General features: G+C 40.7%; 1 protein-coding gene and 1 pseudogene across 6 annotated transcripts in view; both read left to right on the top strand.

Moving 5' to 3' along the window:
* Window positions 1–18537, top strand: part of cep162 (centrosomal protein 162) — a 61427-nt gene that overhangs the window by 29373 nt on the left and 13517 nt on the right. For 3 of the 5 annotated variants that reach the window (XM_088013598.1, XM_088013601.1, XM_088013602.1), the window contains 15 exons: window positions 6992–7169; window positions 7493–7554; window positions 7626–7696; window positions 9089–9119; window positions 10355–10552; window positions 11263–11338; window positions 13444–13645; window positions 13736–13928; window positions 14019–14164; window positions 14355–14480; window positions 14988–15116; window positions 17410–17522; window positions 17628–17718; window positions 17816–17942; window positions 18090–18247. In XM_088013598.1, coding sequence (XP_087869724.1) covers window positions 6992–7169; window positions 7493–7554; window positions 7626–7696; window positions 9089–9119; window positions 10355–10552; window positions 11263–11338; window positions 13444–13645; window positions 13736–13928; window positions 14019–14164; window positions 14355–14480; window positions 14988–15116; window positions 17410–17522; window positions 17628–17718; window positions 17816–17942; window positions 18090–18247 — 1901 coding nt within the window. The remainder of the gene's footprint in view (window positions 1–6991; window positions 7170–7492; window positions 7555–7625; window positions 7697–9088; window positions 9120–10354; window positions 10553–11262; window positions 11339–13443; window positions 13646–13735; window positions 13929–14018; window positions 14165–14354; window positions 14481–14987; window positions 15117–17409; window positions 17523–17627; window positions 17719–17815; window positions 17943–18089; window positions 18248–18537) is intronic. The other 2 variants (XM_088013600.1, XM_088013599.1) reach the window with 2 other exon arrangements.
* Window positions 621–5031, top strand: LOC106910357 (zinc finger MYM-type protein 1-like; annotated as a pseudogene). The gene is made up of 3 exons (XR_015765573.1): window positions 621–891; window positions 2311–2457; window positions 2559–5031. The product of XR_015765573.1 is annotated as a zinc finger MYM-type protein 1-like (transcript).

The following is an 18537-nucleotide window of genomic DNA, read 5'->3' on the forward strand; positions in this document are numbered from 1 at the left end:
TTAGTCCCTGCAGCTGTTCTTGGGCTTTGCTCTGAGTTTGAACTCTGTTCACGCTTGCCTGTGTATTTGGTGAAAAAGGCTGAGTCGCCCTCTTGTGGACGATAGACATTATCGCCTGAAGATTATTTTCAAAGCCGATTTCATGTTGTCAAAAGATACGGTGGAACAGGCGGTAAGAGCTAGCTGTTTGTCTTTAACGTTTAGCACCGCGGTGTCTAATAGCTTGAATGCTAACACTGCATCCGGTAGTTCCATTTTGAACTCATAGACATAATATAAGGATAGACGCCTCATGGACCGCTCTCGCCTATTGTCGCTGACGAGATTTAGGGCGGCCATCTTGGAGCGGTATTCCACTCCACTCAGCGTTATGTGTTTAGCAGGCACAATGACGTATCAGCGGATTTAATCGATCATAACACACTTTTTTGTTACTGTAAACCATATTCAAACATCTATCAAAGCAACATTTATAAACAATTGTACTTTTTAAGTATGTTTTTAATACATAGTTCATCATATTTAAATATGCTTAGTGCATAGGCGGAGCTAGAGGGGGGCCGGGGGGGCCAGTGCCCCCCCAGCCATCTGATTGGCCCCACCAGAGGCCCCCTCCAAATGATCGACATGTCACGACACCCAGTCATTCCTTCACAGTAGGTAGCACTATGTACCACAATGGGTTGTGACACTTGTGACTGTTGTGACTGCTCAAAAGCAGCAGGGGGCGATATGCACCATTTACGTTTATTGTGATACACCATTTGGACACAACAGAGTTGACCCAACAGAAGAAGAGAAGGAGAACCGCGAAGAGACGATAGAGAAATATTGTACAGCTAAGAGGAATACAGTCGATTTGACTCCAAGACGGATAATCTGACTTCAAAGGTAAGTTTTACAATGGTTTACTACTACCAATAAAAAACCCCCGTTAAAAACATTTTGTGCTCAGCCAGGAAACAGTTTCTGGTAGTTGAGTTACTACTATAAGTTGCGAGCATCAAGCTAACAATGCTACAGCTATAGACATACGTAGACGCCGACTTAGTGAGCGAGTCGGCCAGTTGCTATGATACGTCACGTCTGCCAGTCAGACTCGTAATGCACGCAGAAGCAAAAAGTGTTTCAGTGTGTTTACCACTCACGTCTGCCTGAACAATGTCGGTGAGGATAAATATGGGAAGTAAAAGAAAAGTATCCAACGTGGTGCACGTGTTATCAGACAGAATGGATCACGACATTCCTGATTATATGACCTGCCAAAATCCTCTGGTCTGTAATGCTCTTCCTTTCTAACAGCGATTTCTTATTAGCTCTCGCATTAAATAAAACTATACAGAATGAAAAATGTTAGCTATACTAAGAAAATAACAATCAGAGTAGTTACTTTTGGCCAATATAATTACATGGGAAATATTTATTGGCTCAGAAGCTGTCGTTTGGCCACAAAGTCAAGAAATTCTGTTCATAAAATTGTGTTCTTTCTTTCTTACCTGTGAAAGGTAATGCTAATGGAGCCAGCTTGTACTATAAAATGAGTGAAAAAACTCCTCACAAGTTCCCCACTGACATTTGCTATTTTTACTGATTCTTTTCTAAAAAATTTCTATGAAACGGCAACACTTTGTCAGAGGTTCCGTTTCCCCTAGGAAAGGGCATGAACTTGGGACAATTTAATCTGTTACTCTTTTTGCTTTATTATGTTTTCCATGAAATGTTTAATTTATTTCAATTCATATGTGTTTAGCTTTGTCATTTTCTTTTATGTTTTCTTTTATCTTATCGCTGATGTTTAGCACTTTATTTCAGCTCTGGCTGCTGTTAAAGCACTTTATAAATAAAGTCGATAATGATCATGAACAAAAACAGGTTAGTCGGTCCAGTAGCTGAGAAGTTTGAATGCTCAACATACAGCCACAGTCTGTTTCCCCTGACCTACACACTGGAAGTGGGGATCTATTAACACTAAGTAATAGGAAGTGATACTTGGCATAACATGACTGGCTTGTTTTTTTTCCTAGGGTCAGTTGAGAATGAAAGGCAGGGAGGCAGGATAGACAGCTTCTTTATAAAAAGAAGCAAAACAGGGTTCAGCTCTGACATCAGCAGTCCTGGTAGCTCATGTCCTGAGAACAGTCACGAGAAAGAAAGTCTGGCAAACACCAATCCACCATCACCAGGTCAGAGTATCTACAGAAACAGTCAAATTCCTGCCCCGTTTTAGGTTATTTTTACTTGCTGGCTTCTGCTAATGTGTTTCTTTAATTGTTGGTTCAATTATGTTAATGTACTGTTTTTACAACGTAGTTCCATCAAAGGAGGAGTCTGAAAACACAGAAAGCTCTGCGCCTGACCAGGATGATGATGAGCCAGAAGGGGCAATTGCAGGAGATACCACTGATCTCTTCTCAGCAGTGTCCAGCACTCCTTTTGCTTTTCCAAAAGGACCCAGTGGTAATTTTACTTACACTAAGACCTGCTTAGTAGCTGCACAATTTACATGACATAATGATCATGTAAATTATGTGTACATGACCATTGTGTTTGTATTCCAGATATTTCAAAGTCAAAAGAACAGGGCCCTGTTCAGCCAAGTTTGACAAACTTCCCCAGAACTCAGCATGGAACAAGAAAGAGAACTTTTCACAGCTCCTGGTACAAAGACTATTCTTGGTTAGAATATTCTGTTATTAAAGACTCCTCCTACTGCTTTGCCTGTAGGCATTTTTCTTTGCCTAATGCACCAGATAGTGTCTTTGCTTCGCATTCCGGCTTCAGTAATTGGAAAAAGGCATTGGTCCAAGGAGTCTGGATTTAAGCTTCACTCAAAGTTAGAGCACCATGTAAATGCAATGTCTGCATGGAGTCAATATAAAAGGGCTACATGCATACAATACAACCATGCTAAATTCTATAAACACAAACCGGAAAAAAGTGGTGGAAGAAAACCGTTATTATATTAAAACAATAGCCGATGTTCTTCTTTTGACTGCAACACAAAATATTGCTCAAAGGGGTCATCGAGAGTCTGGGGACTCTAGAAATAAGGGAAACATTTTGGCTATATTGGATGAAATAGCAAAGCATGATCAGTTAATTGAAAAAGAGCTTAGAGGATGTGCCAGTGCAAAATACACAAGTCATCAAATCCAAAATGAAATTCTTCAGGGCTTAGCAGAGATGGTACAGATTGAAATCATAAAAGAAGTGAAGGAATGTGAAGTGTTCAGTGTTATTGCAGATGAAACAAAAGACTTGCAAAAAAAGGAACAAATGTCTTTGGTTGTACGATATTATTACAATGGTGTCATCCACGAAAGCTTCCTATGTTTCCAGGCAGCTGAAAGCCTTAATGCAGCAGGTCTTAGTGCAATGATCATTAGCTGTCTTGAGAAACATGGTCTGGACTACAGAAATAACCTAGTGGGACAGGGTTATGACGGTGCATCCGTCATGAGTGGGAAGCATTCTGGTGTATCTGCCAGAATTCAGAGCAATGCCAGATTTGCATTTTATGTTCATTGTAACGCACATTGCTTGAATTTAGTCCTTGTTGATGCTACCAAAGCAGTCCCTGAGGTCGTTGACTTTTTTGCACTTCTATAGCAGCTTCATAACTTTGTGTCTGGCTCTTATGTTCATCTGAGGTGGCTTGACGTACAGAAAGAGTTGTATCCAGCAGAACAACCCAGGGAGCTCCAGGCACTTTCAGATACGAGGTGGGCCTGCAGGTATACGGCATGCCGTACCATGAGAGACAGACTTCCAGCAGTTCTGAGATTGTTGCAGGATATTGCACTTGAAAGAAACGGCGAAAGAACAGTGGAGGCAAGGGGTCTGCTTCTTCAAATAGATATCCAATTTTTAGGTCTTTTGGTTACCTTTTGTAAAGTGCTTGGTGATGCCAAATGTCTTTCCGACATGCTTCAGTCCAGCACTCTTGACCTAGCAAGAGCTGTAGATCTAGTAGGTGCTCTTATAGACACTTTCCAGGACTACAGAAATGAAAAGTACTTTGATGAACTATGGAAAGAGGTTGAGGAACTTGCTGAGAAGAGCAAAATCAGTGTAAAAATTGACAGAAGAAATCCAAGATTAAGTTCAAAATTTCTTGACTCACTTGTAATGAGCACTATAGGACAGAGAAAATGTGATGACGAGGGCTTCCCCAGACCACTCTTTAATCAGGTGCTTGACTGTCTCATAGTGGAGTTAAAGAGGCGTTTTTCAAAGAAAAATTGTGAGATCATGCAAGGAGTGCAGTCCCTAAACCCCAAAAGTGCAACTTTCTTGAATGAGGAGCCTCTGATTGCTTTTGGACATATCTTTGAGTCAGATTTAGATGACCTGAAACATGAAGTGCACCAAATAAAGCGTTTGCTTGATCAGAGAATAAAGAGTGATTTAGGCACACCTTCTACTTTGCTTGATTTTATTCTGTTTCTTGAACCTTATAAAGAGGTTTTACATGAATTATTCAGACTTTGCAAGATTGCAGTAGTTAGTCCAGTTAGTACTGCTTCTTGTGAGAGAAGCTTTTCTGCTTTAAAATTAATTAAAAGTTACCTAAGGACAACAATGGCTGATGCCAGGCTAAGTCACATTGGAACACTTAGCATAGAGTCAAGGAGGGCACGGGGCCTCAACATGGATGACTTTGTAACATATTTTGCTTCATCTCACAACAACCGAAGGATTTTACTTTTATGAGTGCATGAAGTAGTCTTGTGTTTCTCTTCATGATTTAGGTCTTCACCGACTGGTACTTGTACCAATGATAGTTTAGGAGTCAGTACATTTGGTCATAGCTGCATTAAGTTCGAAAATAAAATGCACATGTAGCATCTATTAAATAACAGTTTCCATAACATACAACCTTCTTTTTTGAGATATTGTAATTGTGAACTGTGTGACACTGCATTCTCATTGTAAGTCTTGTCTTGTTACAATGGTGTCATTTAGAGGTTAATGTCCACTTATGCTTTGTGTGGCATGCATTGATAATAAACTGCAAATTACATGAGCAAATCTCATTTTATGAGTCTTTATTTATATATAGTATGTGAATGAAAGTACTCTTACTGTATTGTCATTGTCGTAGTCAGTGGACCCCTTACAGATAGCCCTGGCCCCCCCTTTGCCCCCCCAGAAATAAAAGTCTAGCTCCGCCACTGGCTTAGTGGCTATAACAATAGAATAGGAATGGAATATTCTGATATCGATGTATGAAGAGCATATTACAAAGCACACACCCGTTCATAATTTATTTAATAAATTGTTTAGTAATATCAATACATATTTTATATAACTATACAAACACTAATAAATAAAGATTAATAATGGCACAAATAAATAATGATTAATACTGAATTATATATATATATAAAAATATATCCGGCGCCGTATTTCCTGCGCCGGAGCGGTCCAGCGATTTCCAGCGCGCTTTCTCTCGCTCTTCCTGATAGAGACAGGGCAATGGCGCAACTGCATATTATTCAGGTGGATGCGAAAACATAAATCCCCCCCGAGGGAAGGAACTTCAGGGTGAAGGAGCGCCCCCCCCCCCCCAGGCGACGCTACGTGAAGTGTAAAATTCGCTACATGTACCTTGTTATGTGCGAGAGGTGAAGGAGCGTGAGGCGCGCTGAAGTGTATGGGAAAACATAATCGGTGCGTCGCCCCCTCCAGACGGGGTTTTGGCGCCCCCTCTGGTGCTGCGCCCCTATGCGTTGCATACGCTGCATACCCACTTTTTGCGCCTCTGAGACAGGGTAACCGCTAGGGCCTGCTTTTTTTTGTCCAAGTCGGTAACAAAAGAAGCCTCCAGCAGAATCCGGCTCGCGGTCAGTCAGGAAGGATCTATAAGGCAAGTTAAAGTTGAGCATTCTACAGTGACAAACATTACTCACAAATGGAAAGCAACTCCCCTTTAACTCCAGTCCTCCCATCCCAGCCAGTTCCCCTTAAGGCACATATGTCAGAGTCAAGGCCCGCGGGCCACATCCGGCCCGCGAGAAGGTTTTTTACGGCCCCTGGGATGATCTTGATTTATTATTAGAACCGGCCCGCAGACCGCAGCAAGCCGGCACCCCGTCTGAAAAAAAATATCTTCCTTATTTGAACTGTAAGTAGTTCTTTAAATGTTCTGTGAGATTATGTACTTACCCATGTATCCATAACAACCGGAACTTTCAATATCCACCAAGTTATTGCCGAAATATACCGTCTATTAAACGAGTGCAGCTGCAGCTGCGAAGTTACCGTATTAACCCGATACTTGCTGGAAAGTGCAACGTCTCCCCTTTCAGAAACCGTTGGAATTTTTCCACTTAGCGCTACGTGTGGCGGAATTACGGTACTGCAAATTTAGATGTGTCGCCGGCGACACATCTAAATGCCTTGACTCTGACATATGTGGATTAATAGATTTTTGCACTTTATTTTATTGTATTTCAATCCAATTATATTTTAAAAATATTTCAGTTGTGTCTGTTGAAAATTAAAGATTACTGACAGAGCCATAAGAAAATATTGCTTTATCTATCTGATCATATTGGAATATATTTGTTAGGTTTTCAGTAGGTTCAATTAGGTTCACTAGACTATATGCGTCATTTAAAAAAATTTCAATGAACATTCGATCAGTCCGGCCCTCAGCTTGTAGCTAAATTTTTTATTTGGCCCTCCATCCATTTGACTTTGACACCCCTGCCTTAAGGTGTCAAAGAAACTAATCAACCAAATACTAGATTACACACTCTGAAGGTGTCAAGGAGCTTTATGTTAAAGTTCATGACTATTAGAAAAACACTGAACATGTATAACTTGTCTGAAATCATTCTCAGGAAAGAGGCATTGGTTCATCTGATAAAGAATCAACTGTCTATAGACCGTTCTTTATCAGTGGTGGGAAATTAAAATTAACTGCAATAATATTGGAAACTAGAATGGCTCAGACTTCCTTCTGATGATTTTTGTTTTTGTACAGAGTCATCGAAGACACCAGGTGGGAACATGAGCGCTATGGGCCTGGACACTCTAGAGGAGGAGGAGGAGAAAGCCAGGTTCTTTGCACAGATAGAGGCAGGAACTTCATCAGCTATAGATTATTCCAAGCTGAACAGAGAGTTGGATTCAAGCCGTTCTACCTTTGCCACTGAGCTCAGGTATGGAAGCAGCTAAGGGCATTAATTACACTGAAAAAATCTTGTAAACATTCTCCAGACAGAATGCATTGTAAATTTAAAAGATTTCCCTGTGTGGAAGGTATGTTCTGCTGTTTTGCTGTGCAAGGAACATAGGGGGAACATACCTCCTCACAGGGGATTTGACAGAAATCAAATGACAAACCTGTCATTTGACTGTTCTAACAATACTTTTCAGCACCATTTTTTGACCTTTGAGCATGATGACACAGCCATTTGTGTGACAATGGTTCCTTGGTAAAGCTGAGTGAGTTGATGAAATCAATGAAATAGTTTCCTTGTAGGAAAGAGGATGGGCCAGCAGTGGAGCCTTCTGCTGCAGCAGAAGCTGTGGGAGAGTCTTCAGGTAGGAGGGCAGTTCTGAGTAACAACCCTGTTAGAGTCTCTCTGGGTTTTCTCATCTCTCTTTTCTCTCAGCCTATTCTGGCAACCCACAAAACAGTGAAGAGTTTGAAGATGAGGGTGGCATAAAAGAGTCGCAAACGAAGGTTTGAAAATTCACTGTCTACCTATTTTATCTTCTTGCTTATATTATATCTATATCTTATATTATACATTTATGTGTCTTCATCTAAGATGCATTATGCATGGCTGTAGCTATAAATCCCCTTTTAGATTTTTATTATGAAATGTTAATGAGATCACTTTTTCTACTCTGTTTTTAAAATGTTAAAAACAGAGAGTTTCCCTACTAGATCAAAATGATCCGCACATGTAAAATGGAGAATAGCAGCTAAGCTAAAGCATACCACACACAGTTTTCATCATTGTTAGTGTATGATGATGCTGGATAATTTGGAACATGTCTATATGTTCTAGGGATGGTCTTATCTGGATGCTTTCTTTCCAATTATCTAGCAGTCATTTTTGATAAACAGGTACAGTCCACTGGAGTACTACCGAGTAGTACTCCAGTGCTACTTGGTAGCACTGGAGTACTTGCTTCTGAGTCCAAGATTTGATCACCACTACACTTTCTGACGCACCAGTTTGACTGTGACATTTGTCTTGTCTCAACCAGTTGGACATCTCAAGCAAACTGTCCTTACATCGAAAATCTGAGGGAAAAAAAGGGATTTGATGTAAAATGTTGAGAATTTGGTTCAGTAGTTGTTTTAGTTTGGTTGTGGTTAATCATGTGAGAGCAAAATCCAAGAGAAAAATGTCCTCTTTTTCTTTGCTTTGATCATCGTAGTATTTTTGTACTAATATTTCAGATCAGTGGTGAAATATCACCTCAGCAGTGTGTCATTTCAGAGACACACTGCTTAGGTGTATCTGTCAAATGACAGAGAGCTGCAGCAGCCAATACAGTGTTGCTTTCACCGTCATCGTGTATCTTGTGTATCATGCAAACATTTCAACAAATTAAAATGTACTGTCTAAAATAGTTGCGCAAGTTATGCACATGAATACATGAGCTGTAATTGAGCCAGGTGATGGAGACCAAAACATTTCACAGTTTTTTTCTCTTTTTCCATAATTATCCACTATAATTTTTCACATTATCAACTATATAGTATGTGTAGTAGCTCAATAGTATCTGTATGAACAGAAACTGAAAGAAGAATAATTAGTTTCCACTACTTGTTGCAATCTCTTCAAATACTTGCCTAGCATACTGCCTGGTACACTATGTGTATCATCTGCCTTATTGATTAAAAAAAGTCTACCTTGATCATTGCTATTTTTTTTGCTAGGTTAGATATTGTTATTGTTTTATTGACCAGCAATTGGCTAGAATTGTTAAAATTCTGTCATGAAAATGAATCTGCATGACTTGCTGGAATAATCACAGTATGCTAATAAGTCCTTAGTTTAGTACTTCTGCATTTCTTTTCATTTGTTTGGGTTAATCATCATTTCTTTCTCTTTCACAGAACTCTAAATTGTCCCCAGCTCTTGCGAGAGGTAGGGGAATGAATATTTCACTGCTTAGGTGTGACTGTCAAATGTTCAACAGCTGGCCCATTTCCAGGACCTTTTTACCAGTTATATCTGACATATATTCACATGTCAGATAATACTAGGGCAGAATGCTTCCAAGTATGGTCAATCTTTGGAGCCAGAGTGAATAGTTCAATGCATCAAAACGTTGAGTTGAGTCAAACTGGTCCCAACCTGGTACTGAAGCTTTTCTGTGTCAAAAACCACCTAACACATAATGCAGCAAAACGTTGCATTACGTTGCAGAAATATTGGTTATTTCACCAACATTTCTCTCAGTTTTTCTCTATAACTCTCTGGATTACCCTGGTAATCCAGAGTGGAAAGGATGCCACTGAGACAATAGATAGAGGTAGTGTAACATAGGCATGTCATCTAAAAAAAGTTATTTTAATTAAGTATATTAATAATAGCAATGTAGAAATTTCTAAAACATCTGAATATTGAGCCACAGTCTGACTGACAAGAGAAATGGTGTCCAGCCCTGGTTTCCTCTCTTGACTGCAATGTTGACTAGCAAACAACTGACTAGCCACGCTCACTGTAGCCACAGCCAGCAGGTCTGATGGGATCCTGAGGAGTCAGCATCCCATCATACCAGAGCAGCTGAGTGCCTGACAGTCCTCAACTCAACTTAATTGTACACTTTCATAAACAGTTTTCTTAAATGGGCAATATTATTTATTTTCCAGACATGTAGTACCATTTTGTAGCATAAACAAGTAACTGTTACCTTCAGTTGTTATGAAAATGCTGCATATATCAAACATGATTTAAAATAAATTTGACGCCCTGAAATTGAGCATCTGTCTCTTTAAGAAGTCCCTGCTCATTCTGACACTGCATTCAGCACATCATTGCAGTAATGCATCTCATTATACTGTTAACAGCTGTTCCTATAGAGGAGTGCACTGTAGTAGTTCCAATGATTAACATCAACATGAAGTCAACTCTTAAAATGGAGGAAATGCTTTTTCAAATTTTCTCAGTTAAGAGAATGTCCTGTAACTATATTTTTGTGCTTTGTGCACAAAAATATAGTTAAGGAGAATAGTAAAATAGTAATAGTAATATAGTATGGAGAATATGGGGGAAACATTCTAATTTCATTCTGATTTGTTATCAGACACTTTATGTTATGATTATGATTGGTATATCAGGAATGCTGTGTAGTCTATCTAAATGTGCTTTCTGTGCAGGCCAGTTATATGCACAGAGTGGAGGGTCAGACGTGGAGGCACTTCAGGAAGCATACAGACAGATTCACTCTGTGGAGGGCTGCGATGGTCACCGCTGTCTCCCTCTAGAGGATGAAGGGAGGACCAGCAGGCCAGTCTCTCTGTCTCTTCCTCAGCATGCTCAGCAGACTCTACAGCCTTTTTCTACCAGCGACTCAGGTCAGACACCACTTCTCACATAAACTTTCAGCTGATTTTTTTCTTTTTTGTCACACAGTTTAAGCCAATATATTTCACATCTGTAGTTCAGTATGTGGGACTGTCATCTTTGTACCAACAGGATTCTCTTTAGATCCCATGTTAAAGTATTCTAGTACTTTTTGCCTCAGTCAGGGTTCTTAACAGATGTCCTCTTGACAATTATAATTAACTTCTTGCCCATTTAAATTTTTTTGAATGTACATTTAGTTCTTGGTTAGATGTTTCCCATAATACATCATTATGCATGTGATTCTATAAGCTATTAAATGACCATTTTGGGTGCAAGGCTTTTTGAAGATGTCTGGAAGACAGACACACAATTTCACAATTTCCACTGGAGGACAGTGGAAATTGAAAGAAGAGTAAAATTGTTCTTTCCACACAAACATATAAATTGTTATATGCTTGTGTGGACATTGTTCCACATTCCCCCAAATAGTGTCTGAGTCAACTTTCTGGAATTTGTCCCACTTTGGGGTTGCAAGTTTACAATTAAAATTAAGTTGTCTAATCTGAAATTTTCATTTCATACTTTCTGCAGTAAAATAAAAATGCACATTCTTATTTTTGATTAGCATTTTCCACAGCAGTCGTCAGAATTGGATTCTCTTGATTAAGGAGATGGTTAGAAATTTCCAGGCTGTGATGTCTCTGTTTGGATGCTTCAGATTTGCCCACAGCAGAGGAGCTGATGAGGCCTATACGAGCAGAAGACCACATCAGAGGCTTTACTCTGCCTGTCAGGTTAGATCCATGGACTTCTACATCCAAACATTAAACAGTTACCACACAATACGAACTAGAGCCATGATATAAAGTATAATGTAGTCCCATTATTATTGATGTCGACAAAGAAAGAACAGTCAGCGTCACAAGCAATACTGCTTGATTATTGAACTGCATAAACCATCTTAGGTGTAGCTATGTAAATACACAAGTATTAAACAATCTTAAAGGAGTTTGTAATCTCCCTTTCAAACATTAAAGGAGATTTAATACACATGCATCAGGTTATATGCTTTAATTTCATGAAACGATCAATAGTTATAGAAGTGGCAGCAGGCTGCACAGTGGCGCAGTTGGTAGAGCTGTTGCCTTACAGCAAGAACGTTCTGGGTTTGATTCCCGGCCTGGGGTCTTTCTACATGGAGTTTGCGTGTTCTCCCTGTGCATGGTGGATTCTCTCCAGTTACTCCGGCTTCCTCCCACAGTCCAAAAACATGACTGTCAAGTAGGTCTGTCACGATAACAAATTTTGCTGAGTGATTGTCTAAAAAAATATTACGATAAACGATAATATTGTTTCAAGACCAGTCGACACTGATTTAATGGAAATGACTAATAATACATGTGATTTCCTGCCATAGGTAGATGCACTTTATTTTCAAAAGAACACATAACACTGAAACTGATTAACTAAATTAACAAAACAACCAAAAACAAAAATAAAATGGATTCTCAGTCTCCATTAACAAAAAACGTACTTGAATAAAAACTAAACAACATAAAGCCAAAGTGGAAATAAATACTGCATTCAACCAAAAGAGTGCAGATTATGAAGTCTGTATACTGTATTGGCCTTCAGTAATCACTAGATTTAAATAGAGAAGATGGGCACATCCTGACGCAGTAGTTCACACTACATGATTTTTTGTCCCTATTTTACCTTAGAACGTTGGGCGTTCCAATATTGTCGCTATTGGTTTCGTCCTGCAGTGTGTGGTGTGTTATGGCAGATCGTCGATCGTGGCCGCTCCGATCTAAATCGGGGGTTTTCCCCGACTGGGAGCTTAAGGCAGCCTGTTGAATGTGACAGGTAGCCAATCAGAAAGCCCGGATTCTCCTCCATGCTTTCTGAGGGGAAATTACGAAGGGAATCTGAAGTCCAGCGGACATTTGAGATGATATGTGGAAACAACATTAATGTTTGTTCAACATTTCGAGAAAGAATATAGAAATAACAAGGGGAGGAGTTGGAGCCAAATTGCTACCACAGTTGATAAACCTGGTAACTTTTCAGCTGTTCTTTGTTAACGTGACATAAATAGGTTATAATGATTTTCGTTCAGTCAGAACTTTACGCTGACTCTATCCACATGCATCACAGGTAGATTCTAGTAAAGCATTGATTAATGCCCGATTTTAAAATGAGTTAACTGGACTTGTAGTCATTATTTTGTGCCCATGTGGCTGGACACCACATGGCATGACGAACCCGATTGAACCATTATACCTAGGATTTCTGTCGGCTAATGTGTGGTCTCTCAGGTTTTGAAAATGGGCTGACAGTCGGCCGACAACTCGTGTAATGTGCGCTGGACATTACACTAAGGAAATGGGAAGGGAGGGTCAGTGGAGAGCACTGGAGTTGAGCCTTTTTTCATTCAGTGTCATCAACAGAAAGAAAAAAGGCAGGAAGAAACGAGAAAGCCGATAATTAAAATGAGGTCGATAGGTTTAATTGATTGTGCAATTAATTGATTTATCATTTATAGCGACAGGCCTACTGTCAGGTTAATTGGTCTCTCTAAATTGTCCCTAGGTGTGAGTGTGTGTGTGTGTGCATGGTTGTTTGTCCTGTCTGTTTCTGTGTTGCCCTGCGACAGACTGGCGACCTGTCCAGGGTGTACTCCGCCTCTCGCCCGGAACATTAGCTGGAGATAGGCACCAGCACCTCCCAACCCCACTAAGGGACAAGGGTTTATAGAAAATGGATGGATGGAAGTGGCAGCATATAAACACACTAATTACCAACTGGAAAATATGAAGCAGCTGTCTAGGAACCATATTTACTGTACTTTTATCTAATCAGCAATGATGGCCATATCTATCTGATGAACTGATTTCAGTCAGGAACTGAGGATGTTCCCACGTGTGACTCCGTCAGAGCTGGACCTGAAGCAACCTGGGCAGAGCTACTCTAGAACCACAGAACCGCCCAACCTTGACCTGACCTCCAGTATCAAGAAGGACATGGAAAGACTGATGCAGGACCAGAATAAACATTTTCCCCAAACTCTGTCACTGGTTGGCAACACAAAAAAAAAAACTGTGAGGAAGGCTAAACTATGAAAGCAGACACATATACACAAATGCTCGCACGTATTGAAATTCAGTTTGCTTATACACTGTTCTTCACAGACATCCAAGGGCTCCTCTGTGTTCCTTTCCTGCATGCTGTCTGAAAGGAAGCTTCCTCTCACTCCGTCCAGAGGCAGGTTCGGGGACAGCAAGGCAGCTGGGAAGATGAGCAAAGCTGCTCCCACACCCAAAGCCCCCCCCTCAACAAACAAATCCACAAAAAAACAAGAACAAGATAACGGAGTTGCTGCAGGTCACTGTTGTCCCTGAACATCTCAACGATATGTTTGTTTTATAATGGTACTGTTAGCTGTATGTGTGAACATATGGTGTGTTTGGCCAGTAGAGACAGGTGTGAGGGTGAGCAGTGAGCTGGTGGCATCCGTTCAGTCCCTGGTGGCTGTTCTCGAGCAGCAGATACACACCAGCAGTCTCCATTATGCTGTGCCTCAGGACTGCAGCTGTACACAAGCCCCTCCTCAGTTCGCAGTAAGACAACAATTCACCACAGTGAATATCATGTATTCTATGTATTCACCTGCTCTTATCAGTACAGTTTGGCCATGGTGTGTACATGACACAAAATCAATCAGTCTGGGCTGGATCTGCTGGTTACCTCAGGTTTATGCTGCCTGTGTTGAGTTTCTTCAGTTAGTGTTCTGACTTCCAAACGATCCAGGACAGTTCTGTGATTGAGGCATTAAGAGCACAGCTGGCCCACAAGGTAAAGGAGCTGCAGATGATGAAGGATGATGCTGAGCACATCAACTCTCTGAGACAACAGAACTACCTGCTGCAGAGCAAGGTGCAAAACACACTTCACATTAGAATACATAGTTTCTGACAGAAACATTCCTCTATGTATTCACCTGCACTCACCAGCTGATATTTACTCACATAAATACCAGTTTACATGACATAATTGTTCATTCCATCAGAGTGGCTCCTTCTGGTAGCCAGCCGACACACGCGCGCACACACACATCGGAGCAACTTGGTAATTTTTTTGTTTTTTCTTCCAGTTTCTTTTTAAAGTCTGTTTGGCTGTGAACACAACAGTTTGACCTCAGTCACATGAAATAAGTCTAGATTTTGCTATAATTTTTATTTTATTTTCTTATTATAACAACACTGGGTTATAATGACAGTGTTGGCAGACGCTTTGCAGTTAAAAGCATCCAGCTAGGTTTTTATTCATGGAAACCAGTTTCCAAACACACAGAGTGAGGAAATTAACATAGTCAGGACTGTTGTGATATTCAATCCCCATTTATTCCCATGCAATTGTGAATGTTTGCTTTGTTCCACTCAGCTGCGCAGTGCAGAGGAAGCTAATCAGAGGAGATGGCTGGAGGCTGCAGATCCTGCCACTGAGGACAAAATCCAGCTAATAGAGAAAGAAATGAAAGAACAGGAGATGCTCATCAAAGGTTACCAGCAGGTCTGTTCCTAACCATTCCTCCTGAACCTGTCCTAATATCTGTTCTTAACCTGGGCTTGATTCTCATTTAGTTTTTAATTCCCTTTCCTCATGGGTTTAGTCAGCCACTTCTCTATCTCTGTGTCATGTAGACCAAAAAAGGTGTATAAAACACATTTAGTCTGCAGTCTGAACACAGGTCACATTTCATCTACTTTTTATTGACATGAGACATGCATTATAATTCTGCACCAGAAGGAGGCAGACATAATAAATCCAGGCATATACAATTCAAATTATGAAATGATGAAAGAAGTCTGTCACTGAAGCACATCACATTAACACCACTCATGGTCCTAGTCCAAGCAGACCTTTCTACAGACGCTGCAGTCAATACTCCGAGGCTTTTGCTGTTACAGTGAGGAAAATAAGTATTTGAACACCCTTCGACTTTGCAAATTCTTCCACTTAGAAATTATGGAGGGGTCTGAAATTTTCATCTTAGGTTCATTGTGAGAGACATAATCTAAAAAAAAAAAAAATCCAGAAATCACAATTTGATTTTTTATAAATAATTTATTTCTGTGTTGCTGCTGCAAATAAGTATTTGAACATTTGCCAATCAGCAAAAATTCTGGCCTTCAAAGACCTGTTAGTCTGCCTCTAAAAAGTCCACCTCGTCTTCACTTATTATTTTAAATTAGAAGCACCTGTTTAGGTTGTTAGCTACATAAAGACTCCTGTCCACTACCTACAATCAGTAAGACTCCAACTACTAACAAGGCTAAGACCAAAGAGCTGTCCAAAGACACAAGAGACTAAATTGAAGACCACCACAAGGCTGGAAAGGACTACTGGGCAATTGCCAAGCAGCTTGCTAAAAAAAGATCAACTGTTGGAGAAATTATTAGAAAATGGAAGAAGCTAAACATGATTGTCAATCTCCCTTGGACTGGGGCTCCATGCAAGATGTCACCTTGTGGCGTTGATACGCCTCAAGGTGACATCCTTCCTTAGGTGATCCTAAGGAAGGGAAGGAGGTTGTTCCCCAAATTCTCGCAATACATGGCACCGGTCATCCTCTCCTTAATACAGTGCAGTCGTCCTGTCACATGTGCAGAAAAACACCCCCAAAAACCCCCACAGCATAATGCTTCCACCCCCAAGCTTCACAGTAGGTTGGGGGGCTGTTTTTCTTCATCCTCCAAACACAGAGAGTGGAATTAATGGTGCGTTCATACCAAAAGTGTTACACGTGTCAAAAATGCGTCTGACACTTCAAGTTCGACGCATGTGCACTTTGAATGCAGCGCTTGAAATTTTGTTCTACACCAAGCTTTTTGCTCGTCTGGTTTACGTTCAAAGTCTATGTGGAGGCATGTTGAGGGCATGTCAGACACGTCAGCTCTAGTCATTGTTTTCTGTTGAATGCTCTTGATGCTTCAAACACTCAAAACACTCCAAACTGTTCAAATCTCGCCTTGCTAGACGCTCGAAACGCGCCATAACGGTCCTCAATGCACCTCCACTTACACTTTGAATGTAAACCAAACGCGCCTGACGCTCGAAACACTTTTGGTGTGCATGCACCTCAAGATCAAAAAGTTCTATTTTGGTCTCATCTGACCAAAATTTATCCCATGACTCCTCTTGATCATCAAAATAGTCATGGGTAGGCCTGTCACAATAACAAATTTTGCTGGATGATGCATTGTCCCAGAGGTTTTTGCAGTAAATGATAATATTGTTGTTTTGAGACCATTTTCAACTACTAATGGTAATGACAAAAGAATGCAAGAACACAAGAAAACAACAGAAACAACAAATAAAATAAATTATGAAATCATCCTGTTTTTGGTAGAGAGAAAAAGAGAAATCAATAAATCATGCCAATGGAAATTATTGAGCTTGTTTTAATTTATCGTATGATTAATTGATTTATTGATTACTGTGACAGGCCTTGTCATGGACAAACTTAAGACGGGCCTAGACGTGTGCTGATTTAAGCAGGTGAACCTTCCGTGCCATGCATGATTTTAAACAATGACGTCTTGGTATATTACCCACAGTAACTTTGGAAACAGAGGTGCCAGCTCTTTTCACGTCATTGACCAGTAGTCAGTTATGTAGTTCTGGGCTGATTCCTCACCTCAGTTAGTGCATTGAGGATGGGTCGTGGCTGGATCTTCCAACATGACAATGACCTGAACCACACAGCCAGGATATGATGTGCTTCGGAGTGACTCCATAAGAAGCATATTAAGGTTCTGGAGTGGCCTATCCAATGTGCAGTAAAATTGAATGTGTCTTACAGGAGAATGAGAAGCTGTATGTAGAGATGAAGGCTGAACAGAGCAGGAGTAAAGCCAATCAGGAGGCCATGTTTAATGAGAACCAGGAGCTGCTCAGCCAGCTGGCTGTCACCAGGTAACTGTTTGCTCAGCAGAGCAGTGAGCTGTGAGAGCTTTATCTCTTTTATTTTTGTCAAATGATTTTTCTCACAAAAATGTTTGTGATTTCCATCTTCATCAGGGAGCAGCTGAGAAAAACCTCCAGGCCTGTGTGCGTCATGGATCACACTAAACGCATCTCTGACTTGTTGGCTCAAATCAACACCCTCCAGGTTTCTAACGTTGTGGATAAAGTGTTTCTATGGTGCTGGTCCCAGTCATCTTCCATAATATAATATAACGTGTGTGTGTGCATGTGCGTGCGTGCAGCAGAACGAGACCAGGTTGTGTGAGGAGAACAGCAGGCTTGAGCAGGAGAAGCAGTCCCTGCAGGTGGAGCTGCAGCTGATGAAACAAGAGCAGCAGCTGGCCAAAGTGCAGACCTTCTCCACCTCAGGTCACAGCAGCTCATGGCTGGCCTTTGTATTAGTCCTAAACTTGTTTGCATGATAAACATCTACATCATCTGATCATCTGACTCGAACCCTGGGTCTCCTGGAGCTGAGAGTCCTTTCAGACAGACTGCTGGTTTGATGTGTTTCAGATGAGATATCTGAGCTGCAGGGTCTGCAGCAGCACAGGGAGGAGGTGGCAGCTCTCAAGAACAAACTGCAGTGGTTTGCAGAGAACCAGGAGCTGTTGGACAGAGATGCTGGCCGGCTAAAAGCAGCAACAGCTGAGATACTCCAACTCAAAGAACAGGTGGGGATTCTCCCTGATGCTGCATGTTTATGGAATGAAGAACAAACTGTGGATGGATTTTGTCTTTAGTTTGGGAGGAGCAAATATAAAGTTTCATGGAGATAAAAGGTGTTTGTCTCTGAGCTGAGACTCAGATGGACTTCTTCCCTGCAGACGTGACTCCTCATAAAGATTATGTTCAAACTGTCAGGATGTGTTTTCTTGTTTGGAGTTATAGTATCATCAGACATTCAGTTGAAATTGAATCCAAGTATGTATACACAAATAATACATATGACTGCATGCCGATT

Source organism: Poecilia mexicana, unplaced genomic scaffold (genome assembly GCF_051168715.1).
Source record: "Poecilia mexicana isolate PSO_F unplaced genomic scaffold, ASM5116871v1 scaffold_16, whole genome shotgun sequence".
NCBI classification, from domain to species: Eukaryota; Metazoa; Chordata; class Actinopteri; order Cyprinodontiformes; family Poeciliidae; genus Poecilia; species Poecilia mexicana.